The sequence below is a fragment of the Mycetomoellerius zeteki genome, unplaced genomic scaffold (genome assembly GCF_001594055.1).
Source record: "Mycetomoellerius zeteki isolate Tzet28-1 unplaced genomic scaffold, Tzet1.0 scaffold99, whole genome shotgun sequence".
Taxonomy (NCBI): domain Eukaryota; kingdom Metazoa; phylum Arthropoda; class Insecta; order Hymenoptera; family Formicidae; genus Mycetomoellerius; species Mycetomoellerius zeteki.
The window spans coordinates 371958-385749 of NW_017258032.1; the positions used below are offsets into that span (position 1 = coordinate 371958).

The following is a 13792-nucleotide window of genomic DNA, read 5'->3' on the forward strand; positions in this document are numbered from 1 at the left end:
AGGTGAATAAGATTGGTACAGTCCGATACGAAATTATTCAACTTCGTCTTTGATTAATGATTAACAATTCTGACAGCAGCAGTTCTTCGTTTTATGAGTGTCGCAATCTGTATACAAATTCGCGCAATCGACGGTGTGCATTTTAAAGACTCTCGCGATCTTATTTCAAAAACAATCTACGAATGTAACGTTCCTAAGTAAAAAAAATGCTACTCCCGTAGCATTTTATTTCATTATTTGGTATATGTCCGCTAATTTTTTAAATCTTTTCTTTTTCATTTTTTCGTACTTTCACTCCATGTGCGAAACACGCCGAGCAAGCATTTTCAAATGAGATTGTACCTCGTTATCAGCCAGTATCCGTTGATAACGGGCAAAACTCATATTGCTCTTACATATCGGCTCGATCCTGCAGAACTGATCGAGTTATCCGAGCGAAGGATCGAATCTTACAACAGTTGCGTGCGCGTTTTTGCACTTTACCGTATTCGTACAAATTTCTTTGCCCATTCACAGTTGCAAATTTAACAATTGCGGACTTATCTCTCCGTAGACTATTCCCTCGATTCGATCGCGTCGTGCGAATCTTGATGTTTAAATTACATCAGCATAAGCAAAGACCTCGCGCGAATCGATCAGTGTTCCTTTTTATCGCCGAGGGTTGACAAAACCGTAGTTCTATTTGTCGAGTGCGATAAAACACCTTTCTTTCATGATGTGATATCGACGTCGCGCGATGTTGTTGCGAGGAATCGCATTCGCGGAGGCGCGCCGCAATTCAGCGCGGCGCGTCTTTAAGAGCCGCGACAAGTCGCAAGGATGCGAGAGGGACGCCGCATCGGATCTTTCCCACGACGGATCTTTAGCCCGACACGTGCGCACGGAGATGATGGCTTATCAGCCCGTGGAGGTGCCGCTATCCTCCGTTTTTTCAAATCCCTTTGTAAGTTGCGAGAAATAGCGTAAGCACAAAGTTTGTCGTAACTTGTCGTAATTGTCCAACAGAGTCGTAAGTCAACACAGGATTTATTGTAACTACCTCCAATAGAGTCTTAAAGACTATGATACACAAAAAAACTTGAGCAGTAAGCAGTAAGCAAATCAACATTTTGGATTTTCTATTTCGTTATTACTTTAAACTTCAAAGCTATAGGGTCGTCTGCAATTGGAGTTATGTGGTAAAGTTGTAAGCAGTAAGAAATCGACCAATCACAGTCGAATGTGAGGAGAATAATCAACTATAATGATTGGTCAATTTCTTATAGCTTAAGCTATAAGTAGTAATTACTGCGTAATATTACTCTCATTGTAGGTCCATATGCTTTATATACGTTGATTCTTGACTTACGATAAACACTTATGACAATTTTTGTGTTGCCGAGAAAATGAATTGTAATAAAAAAAAAAAAAAAAACAGCCAAGGGAACGCGATAAAAACGACTCACGAACGAGAAATTAAGAATTATCGGACTAACCTTATTTGAAGCATTTGATTGACCAATCCAGAAGAAAGAATTTTATGAATTAACCAATTAAAGAATGCTTCAAAGTATTTGTAGCATTACATTGACCATACCCATATCCTACAGATTGCATCGAATCGCGTGGATTGTGTCACGTTGTAAAATCTTTAAATCTTGTAAAATGTAAAATTACCTAATTAGTTCTCTCACGTTTTTAAGACATTTCGTACACTCTAAAAAATATCAATATGAATTCAACACCTCTAGTATGGATTTAACACTCGTGCGGTGTCTATATAATTCTCACTTATGTTAGTATTAATATTAACACCAACATGGTGTGAATTTCAAACCTCTGGTGTTTATATCAACACCATGGTGTGGATTTAAAACCCATGATGTTAAATCCACATCATATTGGCGTTAATATTAATTAACACCAACACAGTGAGAATTATATAGGCATCGCTATTTTTAGAGTGTGTTTGACTATGAAGAAAAGTCACGATTGCTTTAATCAATGTTGCAGCCACTTACTCATTATTACGCTCGGTGATGACGAAAATTCTCATTTAGAGTACCATATGCCGAAATGATAAATGAGTGGACTGGTTTTTCTCCCACCCTACGAAAGCTGTCAGCTATCTCAGAGAGATTCTCTGAATTTGCGAAACGCATTTAATTTTAGTAATGCATTATCTCGTATTTACTCATATGAAATATAGTATGCGATCAATATCCATATAATCGATCGATAGGCTTGAGATAAATAGAGATACGTTCGTGACTACTTTGTGAAGTTAACGAGGGGCTTCTTCATGTTTTATTTGCCATTACGAATTAGCTTTTTAGTGTTCGCTCTGTCCTGAGGATAGATATCAAAGTGCTTAAAGTTACAGTTAAATTAACTTTTCAGATTTTTTATTGATTCTGTTTTAAGAAACGCCTCTCAAATTTTCTTTTTAGTCTCGTCGGAGTACGATAAGAGCTTCTGTATTTATTCAATTCACGCGGTTGATAATCAATTTTTATCACATTTATATTCGAGCTTTCGGACAATTTTTATCTTTTCTTATTTCGTACAGTACTTTTTTTACACGTGTGCACTAGCAGCTTTCGTTCAATCATTTTTATCGCTTCATGTTAATTTCTACAAGAATACTATCAATAGGATATCAACTGGAGATCGATTATCTGCCTTATGACATTTTCGCGTTCCATTCTCCTCGCGTATAGTAGGTACAGTGGCATTAGAATATCAATATAGTATTATTTCTCATAACCTTGTGCCGCCTTGCGTAGCCAAGTCCACCGAGAAGATCAAAAAGTGAAATTGACGGCGAAATGTTAACGAACCTTGACTGGCGCGTCGAAAGAGATGTGCAAAACGCGTTTCGGAGCACCTCCGGTCACGCAGCTGCACCGCTTCGACTGTGACGTTGAGGTTTGCTCATAAATATCATCTGAAAATTTTACGTAACGCCCATTTAGCCTAGATATTTCTGCTCGTGCTCTGCGTAAATTAAGGTGGAACGTAATATTAAAGCTTGCGGATGTTTTAATTCTCACCGGTATACGTGTTAACGAGAATAAACGTAATGACGATTAATATGACGTATAAATGAGCGGTTCTTGTTGCCTTATCGCTCGCATTGATAAGATATCAATAACAAAGAAATTTCTGCAAGGGAATCAAGATTGCTAAAATTAACGAAATATTGAGAGTTTGTTACATGTGTTTATGCAAATTTAACTGATCCTTTGAATGTCGATTTCAATGTTGATTCTATCCTATATCTAATTTTTATAATTTTAAAATCTATAAAGTTATGATCTCGCTACCGAAAGTAATTTATTGACAGCGGGTAGCTTTAGATTTTAGAATTATATTCTATATTTACTTATAAATTTAACCTTTAAGTACTAGTAGGTAGGTGGTCATAGCAGCACATTCTATTATAATTATCGTAAAAACCTTGTTCTGGAGAAGGATAATAAAAAGTATTGCCTAGAAATCTTAAAGTTCATTATTTTTACGTTTCTCTGTATCATAAGAGAATAAATAAATTTAAATCTGTAAATATTATTTAAAAATTTAATTATAAAAATAGAAATTTTTTGGAATGTGTTTTATGAGCAGTTCATCTACACCTATTTAAAGATTAAAATTAATATCGATAATTGCACTAGTAAAATCAGCGATGTTTGTTGTGAGAAGACATAACAAGCATTCAGTAGATTTTATACTTTTGCAAAAACAGTCGAAATGTCTGTGTCGTCTCGAGTCAGTGTCCTGAAATAAACTAGAACCGGAAGACGAGCAAAATGAACGTGTCCGCCGGAGCGCTACCATCTAAATAAGCGCAACGGCTTAAACGCCGATTCCTCCCGATGGGTATTTAGGGTCTTGTGAGGAAGGTGAAACCCCCCTTTCAAAAATACTTTGTGTTTGTTCTGGCGATGACATGCGCGTAAAGGAACGCGCTTTCTTTCGTGTTCTCTGAACTCATAGATCTACAATGTACATAATCTGAAATTAAAAGAATCTGCATTAAAAACATGTACTGAAAAAAAGTGTCTGGTGATTGTAATTGCATGACGAAATTGTGATTAGGAGTTTCATTTTCACACACATACATAATTATTACTACTATAATAATAATAATTATTTTAGTTTTATCAAAAGTATACAGTTGACACCAAAAATGATTATAAATTATAATTAAATGGTATAATAATTGAAACCATTTTTTCTTTCAGTGTGCAAAATTGTATTTGCTGACGAAGTTAGTTGGGAATAGATTTTGGAAAAAGTTATCGCGAGCTTTTAAGTGTCATAAAATATCGGAATCTTCTTTCAACAACTTTATGTACGAAAATATGATTTTTGAAAGTAGTTTAAAATAAAAAATAATTTCTCGAGATTTTGCGCATTGATCTAAATTACTATTCTAATCTGGTCACGAAAACACTGAATATAAAGTTGCATTTCAGGAAAGCGAGGCGATATCGCTCTTCGCTACAGCGTCCAAGCTGGCCACCGTGGAAGATGAGGGTCCAAAGCGGCCCGAAGGCCCCATCCGACCATCCGCCGCCTCTCTGAAAGTTTCACCCACGGCAAGGGCGATTCTCCAGGCATCAAGGTCATCGAAGAAGCTAGTTAGTCCCGTTAGTACACGCGACGCTGAGACTATCACGGGTAAGACGAAAGAAATTTTTACCATTTTTATATACGTACCAGCTGTCGCTTGGGCGATGTCACGGGAACGGTGCTCAAGATATTGATTCTTTCACTTAGTATCTATTGTGAGTGTGTATCTACTAGTTTCACAACACGATCAGAATCGTTACTTGTAAACTGTAGTTTTTCTAAATATAGTGATCGATGATTAATATGGTTAATATAGACGTGATTAAAACACACGATTCGTTTAAACGTGACGATGATTCAACTGGCTGACGGATATAAGTGCAATGAGAACTTTTGTCGTTTCCGACGAGAATTTCTCGCGTAAACAAACTGATTTTTACGAAGAACAGCACGTTGATCTCACGCGTTCAAGGTACGGATTTATTACATCTTACTTTGTTAGCGTACGAAGAGAAACTGTCTTTGACGGTGCTAGCACGAGGAGTTTTATAAAGTGGCTTACCTGTTCCAAGCCTCATGGTGTTTCCCATTGGCTTGAGCCAAATGATGATTACTCCTGCCCGGCGGATAATACGCCACGCTCCATTCTCATCATCATGGACGTCATCATCATTATCGTTATAGTTCTAGTCATCATCATCATCATTTTTGCCGTCGTCAGCATCATAATCATTATTATCATCATCATCATCATCATCATCATCATCATCATCATCATCATCATCATCATCATCATCATCTTCATCGTCGTCGTTGTCGTCGTCGTCATCATCATGACCATTATGCTAAAAATGTTGGTTGTCATTACGATTTGTTATTGCAAATATCTGTGAGTATCTTTTATCTTCGATATATGCTTCGTATTGATTGCAATGTGATCGATAATATTCTCGAAACAGTTTTCTAAGGTACCATTATTTCGCGACGTGTCCAAACTATCGAAAGTATAATTATTCAGATCTCGAAATAGGCGACCTACAAAGGGTTAGTTTTTGTGGCATTATATAGAATCTAAATCAACGCGTCATTTCTTCGTGCATTCTTTCGCGAAAAACATATGTGATTTCTTCCAAATATTTTTCGATCGATCGGCTTTTTCAAGCTACTGGATTAAGTGCAAATTTTTACACCAACGATTTAGCTGTTATTTTAGCGGTGAAGAAATTCATGAAATATATGCAATTAAAATTCGTTCCATTAGCAAACGCTAGTTTATTCCCGTCTATTATATAATGCATGCGTATACGCCGTACACATGTTTTTTTTTTGGTTGGTTGACTTCGAGCCGTTTGCCAGCAACCTTGTCGAAAGCGACTGCTACATCAGTGAAGATTTAAACTTATCGATCGCAAGCTCGGTCCTCCTGTTTTTTTTAAATATATCATAAAGCTGAAATAGTGTTTCCATTTTAAGAATTGACTAATCCAAAATAATATTTTTTTCTTTTTTTCTAACAAATTATTATCTTCTTGTCCAATACTTAAATACAGAAAATATTGAAAAAATCATAAATCTAATTGGCTTTCTACAATAAGCCATTACCTAAGCTTTATATCAAGATGTAAGAAATTGACCAATTTCAATCGAATGTAAAAAGAATAATCGATTATATATAATTTCAATGGTTCTCTTTTGACTTAAGATTTAAAGTTTAGGAAATGGCTTATTATAGAAAATCCATAAGGTTAAGATTAATCTTAGAATACAACTTTTTCAAATATATTTAAGGATTCAAGAGAAAAAGACGTTAGTTATATAAAATCGCTAAAAAATTAATTAAAGATTAATAGAGAAGAGCTCTATGTATTCACTGTTGTGAAGCATATGTTTCTGAAACTTAATTCTTTAAAGCGAAATGAAAAATTTAGCTTTTCAAATTAGTTTCGTTCAATAAATGACCCGATCACGGAAATCAAAATTGGCTAAGCTCCAGCTATACTGGTCGCTGCTATTTTCCTCCATCGCGACGTACGTTCGACGGAGTTCTTCGGCGGCTCGCGACTCAAAAAGAACGTCTTTCCCGAGTTCGCAAACGCATCGTCATTAATGATAGGTCGCGAAGAGTTTTGTTCGCGTAATCACCCAGAATAAACGACGCCGGGCGTCATTCATCGTTCAATGTAATTAGTGGAGCATACATAATCGCTATGCGCGACCGTGTCGTTTAACTCGTTTACTAGCGATTTCGTTATAATTGTGTGCATACGATAAGGTGCACGCAGACCTGTTACACAATTTAATTCTTCGCAGCTGTCCGGATAAAAAAGAATTCACAGATGAAAGCGTTTATCAACGACATATCGCCAACATACTTCGATAGTTTATTGGATCAATCATACGTTCCCACTTACTATTATAATATTTGATAACATTAATTTGAAACGTGATAATTGCGCTTTTTTTATTGTATCACAAAAATTTAAATTAATATATGTTTAAAATTGAGTGAAAAATTTAATACTCATTTTAAAAATAGGAGAAGATTTATTATCAAAATATTTATTTCTATATAAAGACTAAGTTCAGAAACAAAGTTTTTTGTATGTTTTGCAAAATAGAGAGCATAAAAATTATGAACATTTTTACGTTTGTCATTAATCAAATCGTAAAATTATTGAATCGTCTTCTTGGGAGTTAATTATGCAAGATTTTTTTTATCAGAGACAATAAATTCACAAAACATTCAATCGCTGATGCACCGCGATGATTTTGTTTCGTTTTACGTAATCTGTGAGTTCCGGAATTGAATTTCGTGAATCTTGCTGGCAGCGAACTTCGTTGATAGCGGTAGAAGGTGCTTTGATGAAGAGAGCGAAAGGGCAAAGAATTCGGCCAGCGCCGAACACAAGATTATGTACCTAGGCACAAAGGAAGCAAGAAGGCCTAAGGGCCCAGCGAAGCTCAGAGAGATCCTTGAGAAACGTGAGACTGTACTAAGCAAGTGGCGAGATGGTACGATATCCATTCACGATATTTTTCGAGCGCGAATGATTATTTTTTTCGCTATTACACGTTTCGCATACAAAGAGGTAAAACGTGATTAGAAAACAAAATTGAAACGAAGCTGTTTCATCGGCAGGAAAAAATAACAAAGAGATTGAATGTTAATATTTTTTAATTGCGGAATTAAATAGTTTTTTATCGACTGGGCATGAATAATTATCATTGCGGTTGTTGTTGACAGTTAATTATTAATTGTACACTAAGTAATAATTTATTATGTTAAATTAGCATTTCATTTAAAATTAAATTCATAAAAGCATTTGCTGAAACATCATATACACTGTAATGTATATTTTACAAGTAATGTATTCTGATGATTACATTCTATTTAGGTCTACTGAAAGTATAAATAGTATGAAATACGTTATACATATGTATGATAAAATTAATAGTATTACATTTTGTTTCCCTTTACCAATACGATCTACTGTTGGTAACGTATTAGGTATTGATATGAACTAGCAGGCATTATCTTCTGTAGTAAGTGCACCGACGATTTACCTTCTTGTTGCACACGATTGCCAGTATGTGGCAGCACGCGCTCTACATTGATGGTATTTTTATCATTTCTGCAGTGATAACTAGTCCGCATCTTTGCACAATCATTTAGGCTAGTATTCATTGTCGATTCTTATATTTGAGACTGTCTTGAATACAGTCCTAAGATGTCATAAGCTGCAATCAGAGATCTGTATTAGCATCTTAAGACATTGCTTGAGACAGTCTTAAAATAAGAACGGACTATGAATACCGTTCTTAGACTCATTAAACGCTAATTCCAAGCTCAATGCGATACTCACATTCATACATTACACATCCCAAAAAATACTTTTGCACACAATAGTTCCATAAACATTTGAGAAAAAGTCAAAACGTGTACAATCTAATTTAAGAACAATAAAAATAAGATTTGGACTTATGTAATATTTGATATAAATGGAACAGATAACGAAAGCTGAAGTTTATTTTTTATTTATATCTTTTAATTAATAAAAGACTTTTTCTAACGAAGTTTTTTTTATATAGCAAAAATATGGAGAAACTAAATTATAAAAACTTCATAGAAAAATATTCGTTCAGTTGGCTTAAAAAAAATTATTTACGAGCAATAAAATTTACTTTATTATTTTTATAATTTACATTTTTTAATAAAATATTGTCATAACCGAGCAATAAACGCACGAAACTGACATATTAAGTATCAAGATTTACTTTGGTCGAATATAATATCTCCTTTATTTATTTGTATTGATCATTTCTCAGTCGAGTTTTCACTTACTTTATTGACACACACATAAAATGTTTAAGTAAAATTAAAATTGACATAAAATTAGACACAAAGCAAATTATGTTTAACAAAATTCTCTTTGATAATTAAACCTCTGTTATTATAGATAAATTCTATTGTTTCACATGCGATTCATCCAATTTTTCAAAATTTAGCTTGAAAATAACTACAACGAATACATAAAATATTTTAACGCTCTGTCAAGATTGGCAAACCTTCAATATATTTCCATAATTTATATTTTCCAGTAAAATAATATTAAACGCGCGAAATTGATACAAAATATTGGATGTAAAGTTAATATTGACATCAAATTAAATATTTGATAGTTTACCAAATTTATACCTTTGTTAATATTGGAATGTTTCATCTGCTCTTACGAATCTCATATGAATCGTCATTTGAGTCACATGCACAAAAATTATTTTTACTCCTTTTTAAACGATGATTTTTTTCGATCTTTTTTTCGACGTGTCGTAATTCGTGTAGCGTAGCATCATGTACCTTTAAATCTACAATTCTTGCGGGATCTGGTTTCCACAATTCAATTCGAACGAAGAACGTTGGGAACCGGTTACAACGATCTAACTGTGTTCTTCGTCATTAATGAAATCTCTAAGAAATTCATAATTTTTCGCGAAAAGCGCACACCGGCATTCACGCGTTGAACAATCGGTGCAGCTAATCTGAAGCATCATCGCGATTATGTGTTAAATTCACGATGAGTTCGTGCAGCGCGATTGAGCGAGATACTCTTCTCGTGCGGGTCATCTCTGTCTCACGAGAGAGGGATAGGGCGAAAAACTATACTCTGAGGGGTACAAAGTTCATTGAAATCGAGACTCACGTTGTTTCCCGGTGTAGTCAGCATCAGCAGTTGTAGAATTGAGCCGGCGTTACATACATTGCGTTGCCGCGTTTTCCTGAGAAAAACTCACCAAGTCCTGTGATTTTTCTCGGTCGGCGATGCGTTCTGCTTACTACATAACTACTGTGCGAGGATCTCTTAAGAATTGTGTACAACGTCAGGTCAGTAGTACTATTTTTTGCTGTCAATAGCGTCGTCTGGAATAAATCTCGAGTAACCCGGAAGCGTGACTCTGTCGAGTGTAACGTCTTCATCTTCAGTGAACTTTAGGATAAATTATTCGGCAACATTTAAGATATAATTTAAAAAAAAAATTTGAAACCTCTAATTAAACATCATTAAATATCAAAGGAGTACTGATTACTCCTTTGTACAATCCCTTGTGTTAAATAATTTTTAATTTCCATGTGTCAAAATGTATAAATCAATTCATTTGTGTAGTTAGTTTCAAAATAAACAACATTTATATTAACATATACTCTTAGTAAATAATTAAAATTGAATCAAATTTAATATATCTTCTTCAATTATAAATTTCTTAATTCCATTGTTTCAATTAAATTAACGACATGCTAAATAAGAGCAGGGGCGACCTGCAGAAATAATTAAAAATAACTCAATTTGGGTATAATTTGACATAAATGAATTTAACAGTGTAGAGATGATTAATAATCTTTATTGAACTCACACACAACTTGATGTGAAAAATTTCTATCAAAATTAGAATGAATTTTTTATTGAAATTTTATTTAAATTTCAGTTACAAAGACAAACAGACGTGACAGTGTTTGGTTAAATTTTCTATTTTCTAATTACTAAATATTAGCATCTTCGAAGTTTATCGTATCCTGAAAAGGTGATCGACTCCGAAGGTCTGTAGTTACATGCGCTTCGCATGAAACATGTTGATGTGGTATGCAACCGTTGAAGGGCCCCTCATTTGTGGTAAGCCGCAGAAATCTCTCCTCCTCCTCCACGTTTTCTGCTGTACCGCAAGCAAACGCTTTTTGTCACTCAAGTCACGCACTCTTGTCTTACACCGCAGGTAGAAAATTTTAAGCGGTCGTGCAACGTAACGCGCGATAGAAAATAACTTTGTAATAATAATAAAAGAGGTATTTTCATGATAACGTGTTGTCACTACGTGCAACTACGTTGCACAATGATGAAGAGGAGGGCGATTGAAAAGCATAAAGTGCGCTGTAATATTACAAAATATATTATTTCATGAAAATTCATGCCTCTCGCTCGCGCCTTCTCATTTTCATGAAAACGATGCGAGTTTCATGCGCATGATGCGAATATATATATTTCCATCTTATCGCATTCGTCTATTTTTGCTGTTTAGTAAAACGTATACCAGTTGAGTATCTCTCATAACTTAAACCAGTGATGCGCAACTCGTGGTCCGTCTGTGAATTTTTTGTCGGCCGCCGTCGGCTTATAGTCGAAAATCATATTTTCTATTTTATTTTACCAATGAAATTGTTCTCTTATTTTAAAAGTATAACAACTCAGAAAATTAAATTTCCTAGAAAAGGGGAAAAACTATAAATGTCATTTTTCTCATTTTCGTTTTACAATCCTTAAAAACCTATTCTTTTTGAATTATGACAATTTTGGCAATTTTTTACACAGTTCAGTTAGTTCACTTTTGATGAGATTGATAGAGTAATGTTTACTTAGCTGATTAATAATAATAACGCAAAAGCGAGTTTTTTTGAGTCGTGTCACTTTTGAAGTAAGGGAGTGAAATAAACATGCGATCCGCAAGATTTTACTTGTTTCTGAAAATGCGCCCTTAAGTTGCGCATCACTGACTTAAACGTTGCGTCAACGCTATTATTGAATCGTGTTTGTCATCATTCTAATTTTTGCACTTGTGTGAAACAAGTCGACGCGATTAAACGCGATTTTTTTCCTGTTTCTTTCGCAAGTGCGCCCAACGCGGATACGCACAATGCGTACATTCCCATCGCACCTGACGTCGAGCTCCCGCATATAGGGGACGAGTCGCGAGATGACGCGTAGCACGCGCGCTCAATTATGCTCGAAGCGGAACCGCGTTTTATGGCGCGCGCATAATGAACGCGCCTTCGCACTTATTGTTAGTAACGCCACGGTGGATGCTGCGCTTGATTGTTGCAGATGTATGCAGCGGCGAGGAATTGCCAGAAGTCGAGATAATCAGCCTGCTGGAAGAGCAAATACCGAGATATCGTCTCCGAGCCGACACCTTAACGCAGTTCCAAGGTGAGCTCCGTTCCTACTTATTTCTCTTAGGAAAACGAGAAACGTGAGGTGAAAGGTAAAGCGTGTGTTTAATGCAAAACGAAAAAGTGCATGACCGCTCGCTGCGGTCGGAGAAACCTTGAATTCCTTTTGTTTTTTTTTTCACGTACACAAACAGTTTGTATTCTAGACATCATCGAATTTATATTCTAGAATTTATCGGCAATGATAAAATACAACCGTCAATAAACGTGCTAATCTCGACGAGTTTATCAGATACCGGATAAACTTGATCAGTTTGATGAGTCGTATATTCGATAATGATTGATAAAATCGACAATATGCAGTCGCTTTGAGTATTAAACGTAATTTCCGCGAGGAGAAAAAACATTAACGTAGTTCTATAGATGATTGTAAACTTTTACTGTAATGACTCGTCTTTGATATATCGAGAAAGTGGGATGTTGAAAATCAATATAGGTAGAGAAGACCACACCGTGCGCCCGATCGAATTTCCTGCGTTCTAATTAACTGAGGAAGCCTGTCCAGTAACTGTCTAGAAACGCATTTCGTAAATGAACGTTTTATGGAGCCCTGAAGTACCGAGCATAAGGGTCACGTTAAGAAATTGCAACGCGTCATTCGAAACAGGGAAAGCACCGTAAAAAGACATATTGTAATTGTAAGGTATAAAAATATGAGAAAGATAAGTTAATAATATCGAAAGTAGGTAAACAACGAACTTCATGTACGATCGCATGTTGTAAAGAAAGAGAGCATAAGAAGTGTGAAAGTATAAAGAACATTGTAGGGAAGTATAAAGAAAGAACTTGCGTGATCTTTCGCCAAGTGCGTTGAACTAGGAGCAATAATGTGGCACGTGCCAGATGGTGAACCATTAATTTGATTATGGTGGCCCGTATCGCGTGTCTCGTCAATAAAGCGAAGCCTGTAAAAGATACGTCCCCGACAGGGTTGCGGCTAATTAGAAACAGTACATTTAGCCGCGCTCCGCGCGAGTTGTAACGTGCGGGCAATGGCGTTTTTGTTACCCGTCTTCGGAACGGATACGATTACCGCATTAATTAGTACGTTAATACGTTGCCCCGAGTATATATTAGTATGCTTTAAAGTAATTTGCAGACCGAGGCGCTTAACACATTTTTGCAATCTCCGTTTCAGTAGACGGAGTAATCTAGATTGCTCGAATTCGGATCGCGCGATGACCGTCAATGATGATGATAATGATGATGATGATAATGATGATAATAATAATGATGATGATAATGTGTGCACGCGATATTAATAGCAAGATTTTTAAGAGATTATTTTTCATTGTGTCGCGTTGTATTTACAGGATACGAGAACGCCGATTGGTTTATCCCAGCGCCTGCCCTCAAATCGGAGGACGTCGATTTGAAATTATCGCCGGATCAGATCCGGGAGACCCTTAACTACTTTAGTAAGTACAACCTCAAATTTATTTGTAAATTTTTTGGTAGATAGCACGATACATATGTAAACTGAACGAATAGTTCAACCAAAGCAGAAAGGCTGGATTTGCGAACGTTATAAGTCAATCTTTTCAATGCTTGATAAAAAAAAACCTGAACCTACGTATAGAAATGAAGTTTTTTTTTTACTATTAAAGTAAGGTTTTGATTGATGCGTTTAACATACTTAATTATCGTTTAATTGCGCTGTCTTATTAACACAATTAATGCAATAACAATGAGATTGAAGGAACGCCACGTAAATAGAAAGAAACGGAAATAGAAGTAAGATTC

At 35.5% G+C, this 13792-nt stretch overlaps 1 protein-coding gene across 1 annotated transcript; it reads left to right on the plus strand.

Annotated features, from left to right (window-relative positions):
• Nucleotides 1–292: 292 nt before the first annotated feature.
• On the plus strand, nucleotides 293–13467 carry LOC108731036 (uncharacterized; the record flags this gene model as incomplete). The annotated part of the gene is made up of 4 exons (XM_018461083.1): nucleotides 293–943; nucleotides 4458–4662; nucleotides 11922–12026; nucleotides 13363–13467. Coding segments are annotated over exons 1-4 (622 nt in total), but the record flags the coding sequence as incomplete, so codon positions are not given.
• Nucleotides 13468–13792: the final 325 nt, after the last annotated feature.